This window comes from Bos grunniens, chromosome 28 (assembly GCF_055505025.1).
Source record: "Bos grunniens cultivar Pamir isolate PY7600 chromosome 28, Bosgru_T2T1.0, whole genome shotgun sequence".
In the NCBI taxonomy this organism is placed as follows: domain Eukaryota; kingdom Metazoa; phylum Chordata; class Mammalia; order Artiodactyla; family Bovidae; genus Bos; species Bos grunniens.
In genome coordinates this window covers 13,454,149-13,474,166 of record NC_141192.1, presented here as the reverse complement: position 1 = coordinate 13,474,166, position 20,018 = coordinate 13,454,149, and the positions used below count along the sequence as shown (strand labels likewise).

The 20,018-nt window shown below is 41.9% G+C and overlaps 1 protein-coding gene across 19 annotated transcripts in view; it reads right to left on the bottom strand.

Moving 5' to 3' along the window:
- The window catches only part of KCNMA1 (potassium calcium-activated channel subfamily M alpha 1), a 779,939-nt gene that overhangs the window by 114,796 nt on the left and 645,125 nt on the right, over positions 1-20,018 (bottom strand). For 8 of the 19 annotated variants that reach the window (XR_015156775.1, XR_015156776.1, XM_086381826.1 and 5 more), the window contains one exon: positions 4,243-4,329. The exons of the other annotated variants lie outside the window; for them this stretch is intronic. Coding sequence is in view for 6 of the 8 variants with exons in the window: in XM_086381826.1 (XP_086237952.1) it covers positions 4,243-4,329 (87 nt within the window). In the remaining 2 variants the exon portion in view is untranslated. The remainder of the gene's footprint in view (positions 1-4,242; positions 4,330-20,018) is intronic. 19 annotated transcript variants of the gene reach the window in all.

Genomic DNA, 20,018 nt, shown 5'->3' with positions numbered 1-20,018 from the left:
AATCAGAAACAGAGTTGTCTTTGAAGCAGCAGCATGAGAGCTGCCAGCTGGCTGCTTCTGCAAATGAACCAACAAAACCGGTTCCTAATTCCTGCACGCCAGAGGAAAAGAGCCTTGGAGAGGCAAGGATTGGAGGCCTTAACAGCCAATGTTTCAATCCATCAGGACTGGGAACATTGGTGGGTTCTGGCTCAAGAATCCCAGCCCAATGCAGCTCTTGTCCCTCCACCTCCCAGGAGAGAGGGCCTGTGGGGCTGTGCATGTGGGGTCCTTTCTCAATTCATTAAGATGGGAGAAAGGGGCTGCAAGCACCCAAACGAAGGAGGAGGTTGCCATTGAATGATATCTCTGATGATGCGGGGGATTGCAGGGAGAGGGGTGGTGGGCAGGAGAGCAGGGCAGCAGAGACTATTGGAAACCACAGGTTGTTTTCCAAATGTTTAAACCACACAGATCGCTAAGCAATGTGAAGCTCTGCTCACAAACAACACAGCATACTCTACTGCTTTTGCCCAAAGACACCCACTAAGAAGCTCTGGAGATGTAGTAGCCTGCATCGTACCTCTTTTTTAAGAGAGCTGCTTGATAATTAGCAGATGCATACCCAGCCTGTCACCCAAGGGCACCAGCAGCACAATCCTAGTCTTCCTCTCCCCACCCCCACGATTCAGGCTAAAGCTGTAATGTCAAGAGGGAAAAGCAGGATCCTTGGATTCTTATTGTTGACTGCAACACAGACTGGGAGGAAGCATCCCTGAAACTCAAAATGACATGCAGTTACCTTAAAGCTAAGAGGAGAAATATTAGCAGCGACAACATCAAAAGAAGCTTGATAGGTGTTAAAGGTGTACAAGGCTTAAGTGGGGGAGGAGATGCCATCTCAGCTGCTTGATATTATCCAGGAAGACCCATATCAGAACGTGCATGATATGGTACTTCCCTGAAAACACTAAATACATTTAATGTTATGATATATGGCCTCAAAGAGTTTATAATAATCCAGTGTTAGTGTTAGTCACTCAGTCGTGTCTGACTCTTTGCGACCCCACGGACTATAGCCCGCCAGGCTTCTCTGTCCATGGGATTTCCCAAGCAAGAATACTGGAGTGGGTAGCCATTCCCTTCTCCAGGAGGATCTTCCCAATCCAGGGATCGAACCCAGGTTTCCAGCACTGCAGGCAGGTCTGAGTCAACCAGGAAAGACCATGATAATCCAACTACCCTTCTTCCAAGTATCGCCTTGGTACACTCCTTTATTCTACTGTCAGTCTGGGGTTGTCTAACTTTTGGCTGACACAGGAAATGGAACAAGAATGTAGTTGGAAGTGAGAGCATGACTGGAAGAAATAAAGGCAGATAAATGACCTGCAAATGCCCTTAGCCCTTACTCTCTATCACCTGCTGCTCCCCCTGCACAGGCTCCCCTCCCTCACCCTACCCCATCTGCCCGCCAGAGGCCCAGGCTCAGGCTGTGACCCTATCAGTCACTTAGGTCTCCAGGAAGGAACTATGTGGCTGGAAGGATAACGCATCTTATCAGAAATGAGTATCCACAAGCAAATCACAGAGACTAAACAGCACTTAAAAGATTAAAGGAAATAAATAGAAGCCACATAAATGGTATTGAAAAAAATCACTTAGAGGTGATATGCATCTCTCAGCAAGCAAGCAGGCACTCTGTTCTTGACCTGCATTTATCTTCCTTTCCTAGGAGAGGGGCCAGGCATCCCAGGCAATGATGGAGTAGAAAGGGAGTAAGACTGAGAGACAGAGAGAATGTGTACGGGTGTAAGTGTATTTTTGCACTTTTCCCACCTTGAGATGGGGTAGAAAGTCTTGCACTGACTACCCATGTAATACAAAGTCATCTTTTAATATGGACCACTTGCAATGCTTGTATTTTGTTCAAGATGACCTAGATTAATTGAGTAGCATGTGAGTTGATCTAGTAGGAGGTGGAAATTCTTTTCTTCTTATCACACAAGCCTTCTTATAGTTAGGATGAAATGTCCATAAAGGTTTTTTACCTACCCTAGCCTAGCTTTAGTCAAGTCCACCAGATGTTGCCACGGTTTTGTCCAATTATACAAGAAGCCTGTGTTTGTAGGAAATCACAGTCTCGGGCATTTCTGCTGGATTCTTTTGCTTAACTTTACTTTCCTCATTTACACTGGGCTAATGATACACAACCCTCTCTTGTTAAGTGCCCATTAATCTGGCACCTGGGCACTATCTGTTTACCTGCAGTGATCTTCAGAGGGAAGACTTGCAAGTTAATACCTGTTCGCCAGCTCCAGGGAAACACCTAGTTCTGGTGCTAAAGTCAGGCACCTACTATGCAAGGAAATGATTTATTTTCATCACAACTCAGAAAGCTCATCCATCATAATCATACTGCATTTAAACTGGGATTTGTTCTCTTAAATGAAATGCATGTTCAAAGGTTTCCTCGTGTACTGGAAATGCAGATCTGTTCCCTGAAGAGATGGGGCAGGGTGGGGGGGGGGGGGTGTGGTGCAGGGAAATGTCTCCAGCTTAAATATACGAACGCTGTGTAATGGAGACCATTACACGTGGCTTAGATCCTACCAGAGGAGCCGTGATCACTTCTGCCTCCTAAGTAGGATATAAACCATATTTAATTATTATCCTTTTATATGGATTCCATCAATTTCTGCATATTTAAGGAAAGCAGATTGAGGAAAACTTTTAGTTAGGCTATAAAATATAATTTTCATTTCACGGCTTCTGTGACTACATGAGAGGAATAAAAATTGAATTAAAAAGGGAGACTTACTTTGGTGAAAGACAAGTATTAAAGGAATGGGCTACTACCTCATGCCAACACACACATCCAGGTTCACAGTTAGCCTGGTTTCTGGCTAATTATTATACACCTCTGTCTCCGGCATTTCCACTAAGGTCCTCCTGCTGTGGAAGCAGTAGGAAGATAAGATCTTTTAAAGGAACCTGACTTACCAGCTTCTTTAAAACACAAACAAGTTCAGGAATCCAATGTGGAATTTTTATAGGAGCTGAACTCCATCCAGTCTCTGAGTACTCATAAAATTCAAGGGCTTGTTTTTGCACATCCCTAAGTATAACACTTAATGTGCTGTTGTAACTTCCCAGTGCTCACTTGTCTAATAGGCACTGAATCTAACAGTTTTACAGTTTGGGAAGACTCAGTGCTAGAAAAATGTCAGGCAAATCTAATGAGCCTTCAGATCCCTTGGTTTGCGCTGGAGTTTAATTTAAAGTTACAATGATGTTTTAACATGTTTGCTTATACTTGACTAAAGAGGATTCATTATTTCAATGACATAACCTCCAGACAATGTTCTGGGAATTGATTTAAGATGTGGTGGTAATTCCAACAGCCTTAATGCAGAGCCGAGCATCTGTAACAACATTTTACTCAACTTTTCATCGGCACTTTTTTTAAAGCAAAAGCAAGGCAACGTCTTCCAGAAACACTGGCCAGAACTCCGGGCTCCCTTCAAGATGATCATATACTTTACTGCACTTTTTAAAAAAAGAGAAATCCCTTTCTTTATTGGCCTAGCCAACTTGCAAACACTGTGTAAAGGTTCATCAATGCCTCTTCACGGGCACTTTGAGTAAATTGGGCAACAATTTCAGCTTGCCTACGTAGTCCAGAGCTGACCTGTAGTGGACCCAATTCTCAGCTCCAGCCTGGGGCACATTCCTTTGTCCCTGTTTCCTCAACAGGGTTTAGGGGGATGATGCCCTCTGAGACTTAAAGGTGAGTTTGTTGGCTGCAGTTAAAAAATAGTTCAAAGCAAATAAACTCGGAAATGTAATAAAAGGCAAACAACCCATAAACATGAGTCAACTGGCTATCTTCATTACGTTATTAATCACCACATCTGGCGAAACCCACATCTGCACACACTTAGCAGATCATTAGTAATGTCATATTCACACTGGAATCACTCAGAGTAAGAGGCATGCAAAGTGGTTTGAACGCAGAGGCATCGAACTAACAGGGCTTCCGACTGGAGTCCTGTGCAAGCTGCGAGTTTGGGGGGAGGGTCGTTTTAATGATTATTTATCATTTTGTATGGGTTTTCTCTTTGGTATTTTGCTGCCCAACAAGCTAGATGCATGCTGAAATCCACAGTAGCACATCTTCCTTCTCCCCCTGAGCTCAGCATGTTAAGGTAGAACATTAAGGGGTGCAGTTATTAAAAATTGGGATGGATTCCAGAGCTCCTTCACCTGGCTCGGTCACAAGCTGAGAACTGTGAGCTGTGTTCTTGAACTCAAATGGGTCTTTGGGATAGCGTGATCTAGCTCCAACCTTGACTGCCAAACAATAACAAGAAAAGAAAACTGAAATTAATCCTTTGTGAAATTTTTCATTGGAAAAGCTCCAAACCAGTTTTCACAGTGAACAAAATTATAGTTTTAAATTAAAATGGAAGTTTCTTCCCTCACAGCTAAATTGCAGGGTTTTTCCTTTTTTCCCCCCGATGACTTCTTGAAATTCTTTTCGCTGCATTATTGTCATCGATGTCAGATGGGATAATGTGTCAGCAGACAATCTTGCTTGTGTCATCATTTCCCCAAATATACAGAGTTCCTTTCTCCCCCCATGATATATACAAGACACAGACAATTCAGTTTTGCAGAAAGACCAAACTCATTATCTTCTAAACACTGCTAAAATGCATCCTCCTGAATAATCATTAGAGTCCAAGTCATCAACCCTCAATGTGAAACTATCATTTTCATCTCAAACCACTGGCTTGGTTAGCTCCCTTGGTTGTGATACCGCTGCTTAACTTGCATTAAATGCCAGGGGTCTGCCACTCCTAAGAAAGGGTGATGTGTCACATCTCCATGTATGGTGAGTGATATCAGTGAGAATCGGGTGTGTGTTTTCAGCCTTTCAGGGCGTGAATGCTGTTTTACTAAAAATGGCCACTTATGAAATTGTGGGACTAGAGATTGAACAAGTGTGCTTCCTGTTGCCTGGGTTTATCAAACTTCCCTTCCTCCCAAGAAAAATCAAGTAAGTTGTGGTAATACAGTCACTTTTCAACAAACTGATTGATGATAGACAAAACTCCCAGGCTGATTCAACCTCTCTATAGGATAACTGCCTCAGACTTTCACTAGGAAATCTGGGCTAGCAAATTCCAAGGTCTTACAGTGTAGCCAGGAAAGAGAAATCCCTGGCTTGTAGCACACAATGGCACCTATTTTACAAAGGGACATTTCCTGTCTTACAATTATAGACCACCAGAACCCTGGCTGTCTATCACTCAAACCAGACGAGTGAGAGGGTATGAATGTTCCCATAAGCAATGAAGGCAAAATAAGAACAAGAACAACAAATGCCAGATAAATAACCCATCCTGTGAGTTTGGTCATATAACTGCTATAAAGGAGCACTTAACGATTGTTTCAGGATGAATCTTGTGGTGGGAATGCTATGTGCCCATCAATGGGCTGAGCAGCTACAATAAAGTAAGACAGGCATCTGAGCCAAGTTCTATGCCTACAAGGTCAGTAGGCAGCTCAAGAACACGGGGAAATTAAAGTGGGTGATATCCCGGAAGTAAGAGTTTCTGGTCTGACAACCTAGTGTATGTGTGTATATGTGTGTGCATTCAGTAGCATCTGACTCTTTGTGACCCCATGGACTGCAGCCCACCAGGCTCCTCTGTCCATGAGGTTTCCCAGACAAGAATACTGGAGTGGATTGCCATTTCCTTCTCCAAGGGATCTTCCCAACCCAGGGATCAAACCCACATCTTTTGCTTGGCAGGCTGCTTCTTTACCACTGCACCATATTTCACCAAGAAGTTTGGTGAAGCTTTTGCAGTATTATTGATAAAATCAATCCCCCCAAAATCTGATTTTTTGGAAACATCATGGTGAATATTAATACAGAGCTCATTAAAAGATGAAGGATACTGCCTACCCAAAGCAATGTGAACACTAATAATATCACCAACACAATATATATAACTCTCTACAACTGAATAATCACTTTACCACGTACAGTATCAGGCAGGATCATTTTACAACTTCTAGCTGAGAAATAGTAAATACATTTATTTGGAAAACCTAGAGGACGGAGGCTGGAAACAACAGACCTGTTACCATGTAAAATGAAGGTGGAAAGAGTCCCCAGGCTGCCTGAGTCCAGGCATGGGGTGTAGCACCCCACGGGAGACTGAGGGGGCAGGGAAGGGGAGGCTTGTTGGAGCTTTTTCATTTCTGGCTTTTGTGGAGCTAATAGGAGAATGGGGAGGGAGACTTTAAGGAACAATGGGTTATGTAGAAGTTAATCACAGGGTATATTTCTGGCTCTATTCACTGCCTAGGAAACCTGAATTGTGTAAGTTTGAGGCCATCAACACAGAGTAATGAAAGAATTCAGCTCCTGCATGGGAGAGAGAAGAAATACTATATATTAACAGAATCCACATGACCTGGTTTGTAATGTTCTCTACAGAAATACTGTGGCCTAACAGATCCTCAAGAATCAAATCTGGTGGTATAGATGTACCTTCTGTACCGACGCACCCCATCTCAAACCACAGCCTCCTGTTCTATATGCATCCTGGTTAGAGTCCAACATTCCCCAGTCTCCTGTATCTAGAATCTCAGCTCAAATATCTTTACTAACAATCTGACCTGTCATTACAACTTGCCCGGTGCTCTTGCCCTGCTCAGTATTCGGTAGAAAATTTCTTTTGGCAATCCAGTTGCCTTCGGTACTTTTCTTTTCTTTTTTTCTTGGAATAACTGTCTCCATCACCTCAAGGGCAAAGAAGAATCTCAAGAAAAGATTACAATGCATAAGCTTCTTAGAGATGAAGACAGAGAAAACAAGGAAAGTTTAAAAGCAAATACACAGTGGAAGTGAGAACTGCAAGAACGTCTTTGAATTTTCACTATGGAGTTTGGAGTTGGGAAGACAGTAGAAGAAAGCTTTTACTTTGAATTAAACAGGAAGAAAATGTATAGAAGTTCAACCAAAACAGCCTCTTCTCAACTTTCCTCTCCTTCTCTCCCTGCTTGCTACTCCCAACACCAATAAAGCTTTGAGGTCAAAAAGTGTGTCTCACTTCTTTCTGCAACCCTGACACATGTAATACATGTTTTGTGGGGACAAGCTTCAGAATAAGGATGAAATCTGCCAAGTTCCTGGCACCAACAGCTGCCGTCTTTCTTTTTATATTTCTCAAGTTCTGGAATCAGCAAACTATACTGTGGAACATATTCGTGTAGAGCTTATAAGCTAAAAATAATTTTTACATTTTTAAGTGGTTGAGGGGAAATCTAAGGCGAATAATATTTCATAACACATTGAAATGATATGAAATGGAACCTTCAGTAGCTCTAACTGATGTTTTATCTTTACATGGCCACAGGCATTTCTTTACCTAGCATCTCTGGCTGTTTGCACTCTACAACACAGAGATAAATAACTGCAACTGAGACCGTGTGGCCCGCAAAGTGTAACACATTTACCCTTGATAGCAAAGGTTTGCTGATTCCTGCTCCTATCTTCTCACATTTTCCTAGCTTTCCAGTTTTCAAAAAGGACAATGCTCTTTCCAATCTGCCAAGATAACCAGACAATGAAAGCAACACATACGGAACTCACATCCAGTGCACAGATGTGGAAAAGTCGGGAGGGAAGTCAAGTCAGGAGGGAAGTCAGGAGGGATGGAGCATTAATAGTGTAGAGCCTCGAATGTCCTTCCCACCAAATCTGCTATTTGTCCGGCAGGCTCCCTTGCCTCGGGGGGGACCAGTCAGGTGAGTTTCTCATTTTCCCGTGCGAGCTAAGTTAGAGCCCTCCACCGTGCACTTTGAGAATCAAGGCCAACCACATCCACCATGAGCAATTCCTCGGAGCTGTCAGTGTGTGCTCCAAGTCCACCCGGCAAGAGCCCATCCAAGACAACAGATTAACCATTAGACTAGATATGTTGAAAATATACAGCGTCAACCTTTCCCCAGCTAGCTCAGAGCGATATATAGATGATTATTTCAACCGTCAGCTGCCGCATAGATTTAAACCCCTGCACAATAACTCCCGGATTCATCTGCCCCTTGTCAAACTTGCACAGCTTTACTTGCAGGGTACATGGTGTGGCAGTTTCACTGTGAACCCAGAATGATCCAGACGGCTGCTGTCTTTTTGTTAACAGGAAGCCAAACTGATGAGTTTGTAATGCATTTCTTATCAAAAGTACTTTCAGAAGAGAAAATGTGCCCCATACGTTTGGCTAGAATTTCACATCGACTAGATTATGGGCTTAATCAGAACATCTCTGTGATTTTCTTGGGGAAACAGATAAATTCTGCATTCATCCCATTCAAGTCACTATATGCCCATAAGAGACGTATATATGAATTTATAATTATTCTTGATTTTTTCCCCTCCTGCAGTATACTTAATAAAAATCATCAGTTGGAGTCTACGAAGCTATGGTGCTGAATAGGTTCAAGTGTGCTAGTGTATTTTTTAAAGTTAATGCTGTTCCTTTTGAGCTGTGTGTCTGAAATGACCATTGTGAATAAAGGGATTGTAATTTTCAACTCAAATGTTTAACAAGGACAAAATGAACCGTAATGGAATTTATGGAGTCTGTGAAGGAACTCTCTAATATGGTTTATTATCAAATAGATTTGGATTTACTGTAGGACAAACTGGTCTCTCTGAAATGTATCAAGAGAAAATGCCTGGAAGGTGCTGAACACTGTTCAGGAACAATTAAAGTGCTCACATAGATGGCAGAGCTGCCAGTTGTGCTGGGTTTGTTATTCTAACCCCTACTGACTTATGAAATTCAGTACTTAAATGCCAACACTAAAATCACTGTTTGTCCTGCCTTTATTTGAGATTCTAACATTTTATTCATCATGCATTTTTTTGCATTTTGATGCTTTAAAATACTGCATGAACCTATTATTTATCTTGGGGCTTCCCTGGTGGCTCAATCAGTAATCACCTGCAATGAAGATGTGGGTTCAATCCCTTGGTCAAGAAGACTCCCTGGAGAAGGGCATGGCGACCCATTCTGGTATTCTTGCCTGGAGAATCCCATGGACTGAGGAACTTGGCAGGCTACAAGTCCATAAGGGTCACAAAGAGTCGGACACAACTGAAGTGACTGAGCACATGTTATTTATCTTGATGACTAAGGTTTTTGGTGACTCCTTAGATTTGGTGCCTCAAGCAAGTGTCTCATTCTTCCCACTCTGGCCGCAGCCCTGCCTGGCCATTTCTCAAGAGTGTTCTAGGCACTGGACTCTGCCTGTGGTTACAGAGAAGTTATCTTAATTTGCCTGTGTGTATACATGCTCCCTTGTTCAGAGCTGGACAAGGCAAATGTGAAATATGACTCATTCTTTTGATCACTTCATGCTGTCTGTATAAGACTGTTCAGGAAAATCCTTGCAAGAAAGGCTTCCTTGTGGATTTACAGATTGTCAGACACCCAAAGGAGTGGAGGAAAGATCATGCTGCCTCCGGAATTTGAGATACACCACCAGCCCAGGGTGAGAATCAGAAGACAAGCAAAGGGTCAGGTCTCCCGGACTTAATTTCACACCTCACATCAAATTCTCCCGCTGAACACAATGTGTATTTACATTTCCACTTTGAGGTAGAAGTTTCTATTTGCTTACATGTGTTGACTCAGTGGATACCTTCCTTCTCTTTTTGTTTTTCCTCCCCCTAAACGGCTTCTAGTAAACAAGACTGGCAGAAGATGTCAATCAGATTTTCATTTCCATTTTCACTTTGGTATTTATGTCTTCAGAATTAATGCTTGCCCCAATGATTCTATTTGAAGATCAGCCTAGGATCTAATTGTGTGTATGTTAAATTATTTTCTAAACCATAAGACGCTATACAGATAAGGACCATTATTATTACTAATATCATTATTATTATTGGTTCATCCATAAACACCATATCTGCCACTGAGCCAGTCTTGTCAAGAGCCCCCTAGCATTCTAACATGTATTCCACATGACTGCACTGATATGCTCTCTGAAACTCAGATAAAGGTAAAATGCATGGGTTTTTAGTGTAACCCAGGCGCACTGCATGGCCTGATGAAGAATGCCCTGCCAGACCACTTTAGAAATTCTGCATGCTTTTAACCTTGGGAGGTAAGGACCAGTCTGGGTTGTGACTTTACACTAGACACAGCATTTAGTATATTTCCTAAGGGCATATTCACCTTCTAAAGATGTTCTCAAACTATAAAACCATCATCCGTATTCTACTATAATTTATCTTCAGACATAGCCCCTGCCACATTTGAAAATGGGAGCTCACAGCAGGACATTGCTGGTCAACACAGAGCAAGCGGAATGTAGGTGCGGGGCTGGACTGGGTTTAGGCATGAGCAGGCCTGACCCTCCCTGGGCTCAAGGCTACACTAACAATACCAACCCAGGAGCACCCAGGTCTGTGGACTTCTCTAGATCATTTGCTGTCAGAAGTCTGTTAGTGAGAACAGCATGAAGACATGGGTTTGTGGAGTAAGGTGACCTGTTCAAGCCCTAACTCTGATCTTCATTAGAGGTCTCATCTTACACAACTCCCCCAATGTCACAAGATCCATGCTGAACAGATGAGAACACCAAAATCTGGAGATGCTGTGGGCTTAAGCGAGATAACCAGTGACCATATGCTGAGGACAAATACTGTCTTGGTGTGCTCTGCATAGCACCATCTGGCTGCTCCATCAGATTTTATATGTAGGACAATCTTTAAAGATTATCCATAAAAATATGGATTTTAACTGTTTAAAAACCTTGCAAAAGACTGGGCTCCCATCCTAGGAAGGTAACTGTCTCACAGGACATGAGCTCACCAGCTCCTCAAATGCTGCCTCCTGGACCCCCAGTCACATGGCAGGTACCCCATGTCAGCATCTCTGGCTCTGACTCCAGTGACACTCAAGCGTGCTATTCCTGAGACAAGGAGCATTGGGGTGGAAGATCCCTCTACATACATCAACTACTACTGAGCTGCAGTGAGGATAATGGTTAAGCACACAGGACTTGAAACCACTCTGTTCGGTCTGAACTTGAGTATCTGGTAAATTACCTAAATTCATTTTTCTCACCTATAAGCTGGGAATAATCTTTCCTCACAGGGTGGTGGTGAGGATAGATTGAAAAAAATGAAGAAAAGGGAATAGCTTGAAAAGTGCTAACAAGAGTTCCTGGCAGGCTCTTGATAAATGTTACCCATCATTATTATCTTGGCTTTGAGAAGTCAAAGTAATTAGAGCTCTTCACCATTACAAGGCCAATCTGCTTTATTTTGATTTTGTCCTACTCAAATGGGTTCACAAACTCTCCTCTGCCCAAAGCAACTGAGCTGGTATCCAGCCACTAGAATGGGGTGAAATTCACCACTCCACCCCCATTCTCTACGTCCTGTCGACAGTCACCTTTGTCCCGTATTTCATATGGCCCCAGTGAACTGCTCGGGTCAAAATAATTAGGCTATGCCAAGTGTCATAAAAACAAGAAAAGCCAGAAAATGTTTAAATGGGCCTCAATTGAAGAAGGCTGGAACCATTCAGAGCAACAACAAATGAAAGTCAGATGGAAACATGGAGAAGCCCCACTGTTTCCTCTAAATTACAGGAAATTCATGTTGCCTGATTGTGAGGGGCTTTTCCTTGGATTTCTCGTGGGAGGTCATGGGATTGGGCATGAGCCTGGGAGATGATAGGAGGGGCAGGGGGATGATGAGGTAGAGGTGTGGCGACTCCTCATCTGTTCCTTCCTTTCACCTCCCTACTCTAACTACCCTTCAAGAAACAGGTTAGCTTGCTTCTTCAAGGGAACCTTCCCAGATGACTGTAACAAGGCAGAATCCTTAATTTCTTTAAAGTCCCTTGGCACTTCTCATCTCACACCCCTTTGATATCTCTCTTTTTTTTTTGCATTATTATTTGTTTCCCATTTTCCATGCCTTCTCCCCAACTAGACGTGTAAGTTTCATAACGCAATCTACAAATTTCTGAATCTCTTATAGTGCTGAGCCCCTAGTAAAGTTTCTAAGAAATAACTCCTAGTTACCAAGGAGGTGTCATTGCAGAGGGAAAAAGCACAGCCAAGTGGTGAGGAGCCCAGGTCTAGGTCCAAGCTTAGACCCACTGTGTAGCCTTGGCAAGACCCTTCCCCTTCTGAGGACTGGCATTAATTAAGCATAGGAGTTTTTCAGCTCTGCTTTTAACGGTTCTGGGCTTAACCTTCTCTTCTGTTACTTGCCAGATATCACAGGAGCCAGCCATGGACTGAAGGCCTCATAACCCTACAACCACAAATAATTATCCACAACTTCCTACCCAAAGACTCAACCCAAAGCACTAAAGACTAGGAAAAGTAGGATTTCTGGTCCAAGGGAAATGGTTCTCAACTCCTCCTTTCAATAGAAGAAACTGGAGAACTCTATAGAACACCAAAGCAATTCAACACAAATCCTGAGGGATCAGAGGTTAGGCATTTCTTTTTTTCCAAAATCTTTTTCAAGATGTACAATAAAATAGATCCACAAGTCTAGCTGGAGTAACAAGCCAACTGCATTAAAGTTATCTATAATTGGGTAAAATTCACAAGTTGTATGAAATAACAAGGTTGCATGATAATATCAAGTGAGGGCTAAATGATACCCGCTAGAGAGAAAGGGTGAAAAGGTCTGAGAGGTCAGGGAAAATAAGACTGGAAACAAGAGTTGGATGGCGAGAGATGTCAGTCTCATTCACCTGTGTATCCCCAGAACCAAACACAGGGCCTGGCACTCAAGCTGTGATGCTGAATAAACTGGGGGTGGGAAGGGCATGCTAGGTGGGGAGGTGAGCTGGAGCAAAGAGAAGGAAATGGGGGGTCACTAAGTCTAGGGACTAAAGGAAAAGCAGTTTGGCTGGAGTAGGAAGGTTTATTTAAAGGCACATTTGGGGGACATAGGAACACAGAAAGTGTACAGGCTTTGAAATCCAAATGGAGGGATTTGGATACTACTTAGTAATAATCTGAATCCTCTGGAAGGTATTTTTCCTTTGATTTCAATACTCAGATCCAGAGAGGACAGTATGAGGTTTGCATCTTGGAAAAGTCTATCAGAAATCCCCGTAATTCAGTCTACTTTCTTTCTGGCCACTTAGAAGTTATAAAGGTTCAAGACAAGATGCACCGCATGTGCACGGAATTGATAAGGAAGAGGCCCCTGGCAACCGTCCAGGTCTATTGGAGGCCTTGATTTTACTCTAGAGAGTAAAATATTTCACAGGAAAATAAAGTTATTTAATGCCTGGGCAAGGGGTCTTGTGAAACCCACAGGCTGCTTCCTCAAAGCCCAGCCAAGTAAATCTACCCTTGACCCTGGGTGGTTATTTCCTGTCTTCAACTATACATGTTGATCCCAGTCCATATACACAGAACTTGAAGCTACAAAACTGATTGCAATCAATACTTTGAAAAACATTTTCAACAAAGCCAGTGTTTTCAAGTGGATTCACTGCAAGGAAATGTTGCCCCCAATCCTATACTTCATGGTTTCACCTAACCAATAACACTTCAGGATTTTCTCTGCCAAAAGCATATAAGTGGATAAAATAAGAATGTACATGATGTCATCTGGATCCTTAACCTACACCCCTATAGATTAGTATGCCTAGAAAAAGTTTTTTAAAAAACTCAGAGAAAAATTCCTACAGTATTCCCAAAATTAATGGTTTCAAAGTTTTAAATTACAAAAAGAGTAAAATATTTGCATTGAAATTTCTCCATTTGACAATGAAGAAAATAAACCCAATATATGAGTCATCCTGGAATGTATTTTAATTCCCCCCTTACATAATCTCAATAAATCCACTGTCTCCTAAATAAGCCATGTTTATAGCAAACACCCTGTAAAAAAGCAATACTGTAGATTAAAGAAAAAAAAATAGTAAAAATATGTAGTTATGTCTTTAAACAAATTTAAAAGATTGAAAAATTACCCGTGGGTGGATTAAAAACAAAAAACAAAAGTAAGTTTTGCCTGTACATTTGTTTTTCCCCACTCACTGTTGACAAGCTGATCAGCCTTTGTGTGGATAATCTTATCAGAAAACAAAAACAAAAAACCCTCTGAGCCTGTTTGTCAGAAATTTAGTCCTGGCCCAAGGAGAAAAGCAACCTTCTTTGGTTAACTTGGATTCCAAAGTAATTCTTGATGAAAGAGCATTATGTTAAAATCATTTTTATATAGCACATTAATCTGGAACAAAAGCCCCCTTTATAAAAATGACCCTCATTATCCTGCTATGGAATGAAGCCTAGGAAATTAATTTGTATAAATAAACATTAGTTAAGAATGAGACTTGCTGCATAACAATGATCAGATGGCAGAGGTAATCCAGTCTTAGGGGTGAGAATATGGTATTGTGTAGTTACCTTTTAACAACAGCAACAGTTATTTAACTAGGACTTGTTCCAAATGAGCCTTAAATCAAGCAACTTGGATTTAAGGAAATCTTTGCAATTTAAAGGCGTCGCCTTATTTGAGGGCTGTCTCCTCAACAGAAAAACAAATGAACATAGTTTTAGAAATTCATTGCAGAGAAATAAAGGAGAGAGAATCTGTAAAAGAAAAAGCAGGGAGTGGACGGCTGAGGGTAGGACCTAGAGTGAGCCAGGAAGGTTTCATTTATAGAAGAGCAGCGCCACCTGCTGGTAGACCGGCATTTCGAGGCCCTCTGCAGCGTGGGGGCCATCATCTATCTTGCAATCTATGCATAAATATACAGCGGTAGTTTTCAGCTGCTGTTATACATAAGAATTTTATTACCAGTCAGCAGATTTCTAACACACTGGTTGCACTTTAATAATCCTCTATTACCTGAAGTATGGGTTATATAAAAACCTAGAATGTTAATTGTTGACAAACCAATTCTAATACGTAAAGCACTGTAAGTCACCCAGTAAATATCCAAATAAATCAAAAGGGATGGCTCTTTTTCCTCTAACAACATGTTATTAAACTCCACAACTTGATCACTTATATAAAAATAGTGTTCACACATTTCAATATACTAAGAAACAAGGAAAAATGCATCATAATCTTACTAATGGAGAGCTTTCCCTTCATTTACAATTTAGAGGAAAATGTTTTTGCAGAGAATATTTTTCCCATCTTTAAAAACTGGACTTAAACCAATGTGTCACTTAGGGAATTTTCTCATATAACAAAACCTGAGTTATAAACAACTAAGATTGCATCTGTAAAAGGTTATATTTTTTAAATGGCACCATAGGAGTCACAGAGCATATAAGTCACTGATAGAGTGAGAAACAGTACCTGTCATTTTTTTCCAGAAAAAGATCATACAAACGTGATAGCAAAGGAACGCAATAAAAGGAAGAAACAGGAATGTGATAGGTGACTCTGATTAGATCAGCAAAGGAAACTGTGAAATAAATTAACACCCAAGCACCCGGGAAAGGCATGTTGCGGCTTTACGGCAAGTGATCGGTATGCAACAGAGAAGGCTGGTGATTTTGTAAGAACGGAAATAAAGTGTAGGCTGCAAAATCTGGTGGTGATAACTAATGACCACACTACTTACAACTCTGATTTGATCTCTAACAGAAAAAAATTAAAAAGCACTCTACAGGATAGATGTATCCAAATAGGAATCGAATTTTTCACTTGAAACGAAAAAACCCCAAATGGGATCAAAGGACCCCAGAAAATGAAAAATGACAGTTCCTATGTTGCCGTGATTTGATCTCAAGCCAAACGACCATGCTGATAACATTCCATAGCTTAAGAAGAAGGTAGGGCTGTTCTTGGATGGGAAGTGGGTGAGTGCCACTGCCCATTCAGCTGATGGGAAGCCTGCTCTAATTTCAAAAACTTATTGAGATTTAATCTCTAACAACTACAGTGAAGAAGAAGCTGGTCCAGCAACCAAAGGGGCATCCCTTAACACACACACACACACACACACATACTCAATTTTGTTATTTCTGAATTGAACTGTGGAATCCCTCCACATTCCATTCTTCCACCTAAGTTGGGTAAGACATGTGTAAAGAGAATCAAACGTCAGAGTGCCTCCTGTAAGCCTACGGCATCTCCAGTTACCTATAACAGGGGACTTGAGGAGGAGGGTCTTGAGCATGAGCAGAGAGCATCTTCTCTCCCGTTTCAGCTGGTTCCCACTCACGGGGAGAGACAGGGTTGCCAGGAGCAATTCCAGGTAGATGTGGAAGATGTGTGGGACTCTGCAATCTAGGGCTGTAAAGACTTGAGTGGGTCATCCAGTGTATTAGCACAGCGAGAGAAGGTCCCCGCAGCTGACTGGGGTCTGAGCGATTAAAGGTACAAGCCTTGCCTTCAAACCCGTTGGGACAAATTCAATTAATGGGGGATCAGAGTTCGATGAAAGCAGCTTGTTTGAGTTAGAAATGTACTGCAGATCTGAAGGGCTTTGTGAGGTTACTCCAGGAGAAGTGAAATAATGGGTCTGCCATGCATTCCCAACTCGCACCTCAACCATTAAGACTCAAAGGCCTGATAACATATAGAAGGGAACGTATCAGCATCCCCAGATCTACCACAGACTCCAAACACTCAGCCTACCGGAGAAGCAGTGGAAGAAAGAAGAAACAGTGCTCATTTCTGCACCCAGCTCATCAAGAGTACTCTAAGCAGTCAAAGGAAGCAGCTGCTCAGAAACAAATGTTTTGGTCAAGACAGCACGAGGAAACAAGCAGCAAGACCTCTAAGCTCATCTCTTCTTGTCTCTTGAGATTCGTGCCTAATAAACTGTGGAAACATAATCCCAACACAGTGTATATGTTATTCAGCAAATCTGTGTTGAATTCCTACTGTGTGCCTTGGCTGCTGTGTGTAATACACTGGGAATCCAAAGACCAATGAGAGTTGTGTGTGCGCATGGTTTATTTCTACAAAGCTCAGTATGAAAACTGCTCTAAATGAGGCTTATAGCAAACTAGATGTCCATCAACAGATGAATGGATACAGCAGTTGTGGTACATATAGACAATGGAATATTACTCAGCCATAAAAAGGAACACATTTGAGTTCATTGTAGTGAGGTGGAGGAACATACAACCTTTTACACAGAGTGAAGTACGTCAGAAAGAGAAAAGCAAATATCGTTTACTAATGCATATACATATGGAATCAAAAAATGGTACCAATGAGCCTATTTTCAATGAAGGAGTGGAGAATAGAGAACAGACTTGAACACAGCAGGGGAAGGAGAGGGTGGGATGAACTAAGAAAGTAGCATTGATATATATACACATTGATACATATGTGTAAAATAGATAGCTAATGGGAAGTTACTGCATAACATAGGAAGCCCAACCTGGCACTCAGTGATGACCTAGAGGGATGGGATGGGGTGGGCGAGAGGGAGACTCAGGAGGGAGGGTGTGTGTGTGTGTGTGTGTGTATATAAATATATGTGTGTGTGTGTATATACACACACACATACATATATATAGTTATGACTGATTCACATTGCTGTATGGCAGAAACCAACACAATACTGTAGAGCAATCATCCTCCAATTTAAAATAAATAAATAAACGAGGCTTATAGGAACTGTTAAGAGAATTAGAGAAGACACATCCATTTGAGGGGGGTGGGGCAGTGAAGAAGTCTTCACAGAGATGGCGATATTTGAACTATGTGCTTAAATCAGGAGTCAGCCAGTGTTTTTCTGTAAAGGTCAGGTAGTAACTATTTTACTTTTGCTCTCTGTTGCAACTACTCAACTTTGTGGTTTTGACTTGAAAGCAGACATTGATAATATGCAAATGAATGGCTGTGACTGTGTTACAATAAAACTTTATTTACTAAAACAAGGAGAAGGGCCACAACTGGCTGGCCTCTGCTTTAAAGGATGGATAAGTTTCTATCAGCTAGAAAAGCAGAGGAATCACAGGCACAGGGAAAAGTTATAGAAATGTGTCTATAACGAAAACTAGACATTTTTTAAAGAAAAGTTAGATGAAAGATACATGGAGAATGGAACTAGAAAAACAAGGTGACGTCAAACTGTGAAGGGCTTTGAAGGCTGGAGGTTGCCCTATTGAAAATGAGAAGCCATCAAAAGTTTATTATTTTCTCCTTTAAATGGGATAACAACATGATGAAATCTGTGCTTTAATATAATAAATGCAGTGGCGGTTTAGTGGCGAGAGAGACTAATTAAGTGGCGGGCAGCAGTAGTATAACAGATGAGAGAAAAAATGAGGGCTTGAAGTTAGCAATGCCACTAAGGAGAAGAGAGGGCTTGAAATGTAATCTGGAGATCAAACTAGATGGCTTGGCCATCAGTAGGATGGAGGAGAGAGCAGGATCACACAGAACCCTTAGGATTTCAAAATGTGTATCAATACTTACTCAAGCCATCTCTAGACTGTCCCCACATCAGGTCTGCTCAAAGAAAGAGACAAAGGCAGGGTGTAGGTATTTGGTACCATTGACCCTGATCCTTGCACTAATCTTACTAACAGGGAAATCAACAAGCAGAAGAGCCCAACTTTTTGTAAAGAAATTTGGAAGAGGTGATGTTATGAAACCTCAACACCACTCAGGCCTCAAAGATCAGCTGAGATCAAGATCACCATCAAGAAAAGAAATTTGGATGGAATTTAAAAGGAAAGAAATGTTCTCTCTCCCAGTCCTCTGTTCCCCTCATTTGCTCTCCGACCTTCTTCCAAAAACATACTGAATTCACCATCTCTATGTCTACTTTAGAGACGGAAAAGTCATAAGGCAACTTCAGTAAGATAAAGAATGATGAGAAACAGAGTCACAGTTGGTCCATGAGGTCCTATTATCCTTTTTTCAGAAGAGGAGACTAAGGAATAGAGAGGTTCTAAAGCTCGTGCAAAGGCCCATGAGAGCAAGGGATGATGTCAACTCTGGGACTGCCTAGATAAAATAAGACAATGTCGGCGCCTAAGGCATTATTCTTATGATAGCAATCAGCATCTGCCAAACATCCATTTGGTGAACAAATCAAAACATGACTGCATCAGGACTGTTCTCTAAGTCCCCAGAAAATGTACAAATCTCACCCCTTCTCTCTTTTTCCCTGCCTGAAGGTTCCCAAGAATGTCAAGCTTTAATTGCCAAGGAGATCACTTAGTTCACTACACTAAGTGAGTGGGAATAGCTTGGGAGTTCCCTACTATAATGCAGAGAAAAGACAGGGGATGTTAGCCTATCAGAGACACATCTTTGTGTTCATGGGAGAAATCCGTGAAGGAGCGGCCCTCCCAGAAACTAGCACCTTGCATATTTCACATCTACATCCCTAGACCTCCAGGCCACATAACCTGAATCTCTACCTCCTCCCTGTCTGCATTCATGGCAAGTTTCATTCTGTCATTTTCACTGTGCATCTCTTTTCTCTGCGGGTCATTGTACCTCCTTTTTCAGGAACACCTGTTTAGGGCTTGGGCTTTGAAGAATCGCTGTGAATGTGTTCTCTCAGTTGGATATGTTATAAGCCATATGTGGAAACTGACTCATCTGCACTGAAGAAATGACCAGATCAACCTTGACAAAATGCAAGAGCAATTCAAAACCACTCAAAGGTAAGGGAACGCTTGGTACATCCTGAGAGAGCTCTGTGAGCAATGGAGAAAGCTCCCTGCCCACTTCTTATCTTGAGAAGAACACACAGAAAAATGATACAATAGAAAATATCCATGAGACATGAAGCCTTCGGACACCTTAAGGTGGGAGGAATTGTCATTCTGGTGCTGTAGGACTCGATTTGCCCACAAGTCACTGTCAATGATCTTAATAGCCATGAAGCGAAAGTGTTAGTCGCTCAGTCACGTCCGACTCTTTCCAACTCTATGGACTGTAGCCCAGCCTGCCAGGCTCCTCTGCCCGTGGAATTCTCCAGGCAAGAATCCTGGAGTGGGTAGCCATTCCCTTCTCCAGGATATCTTCCAAA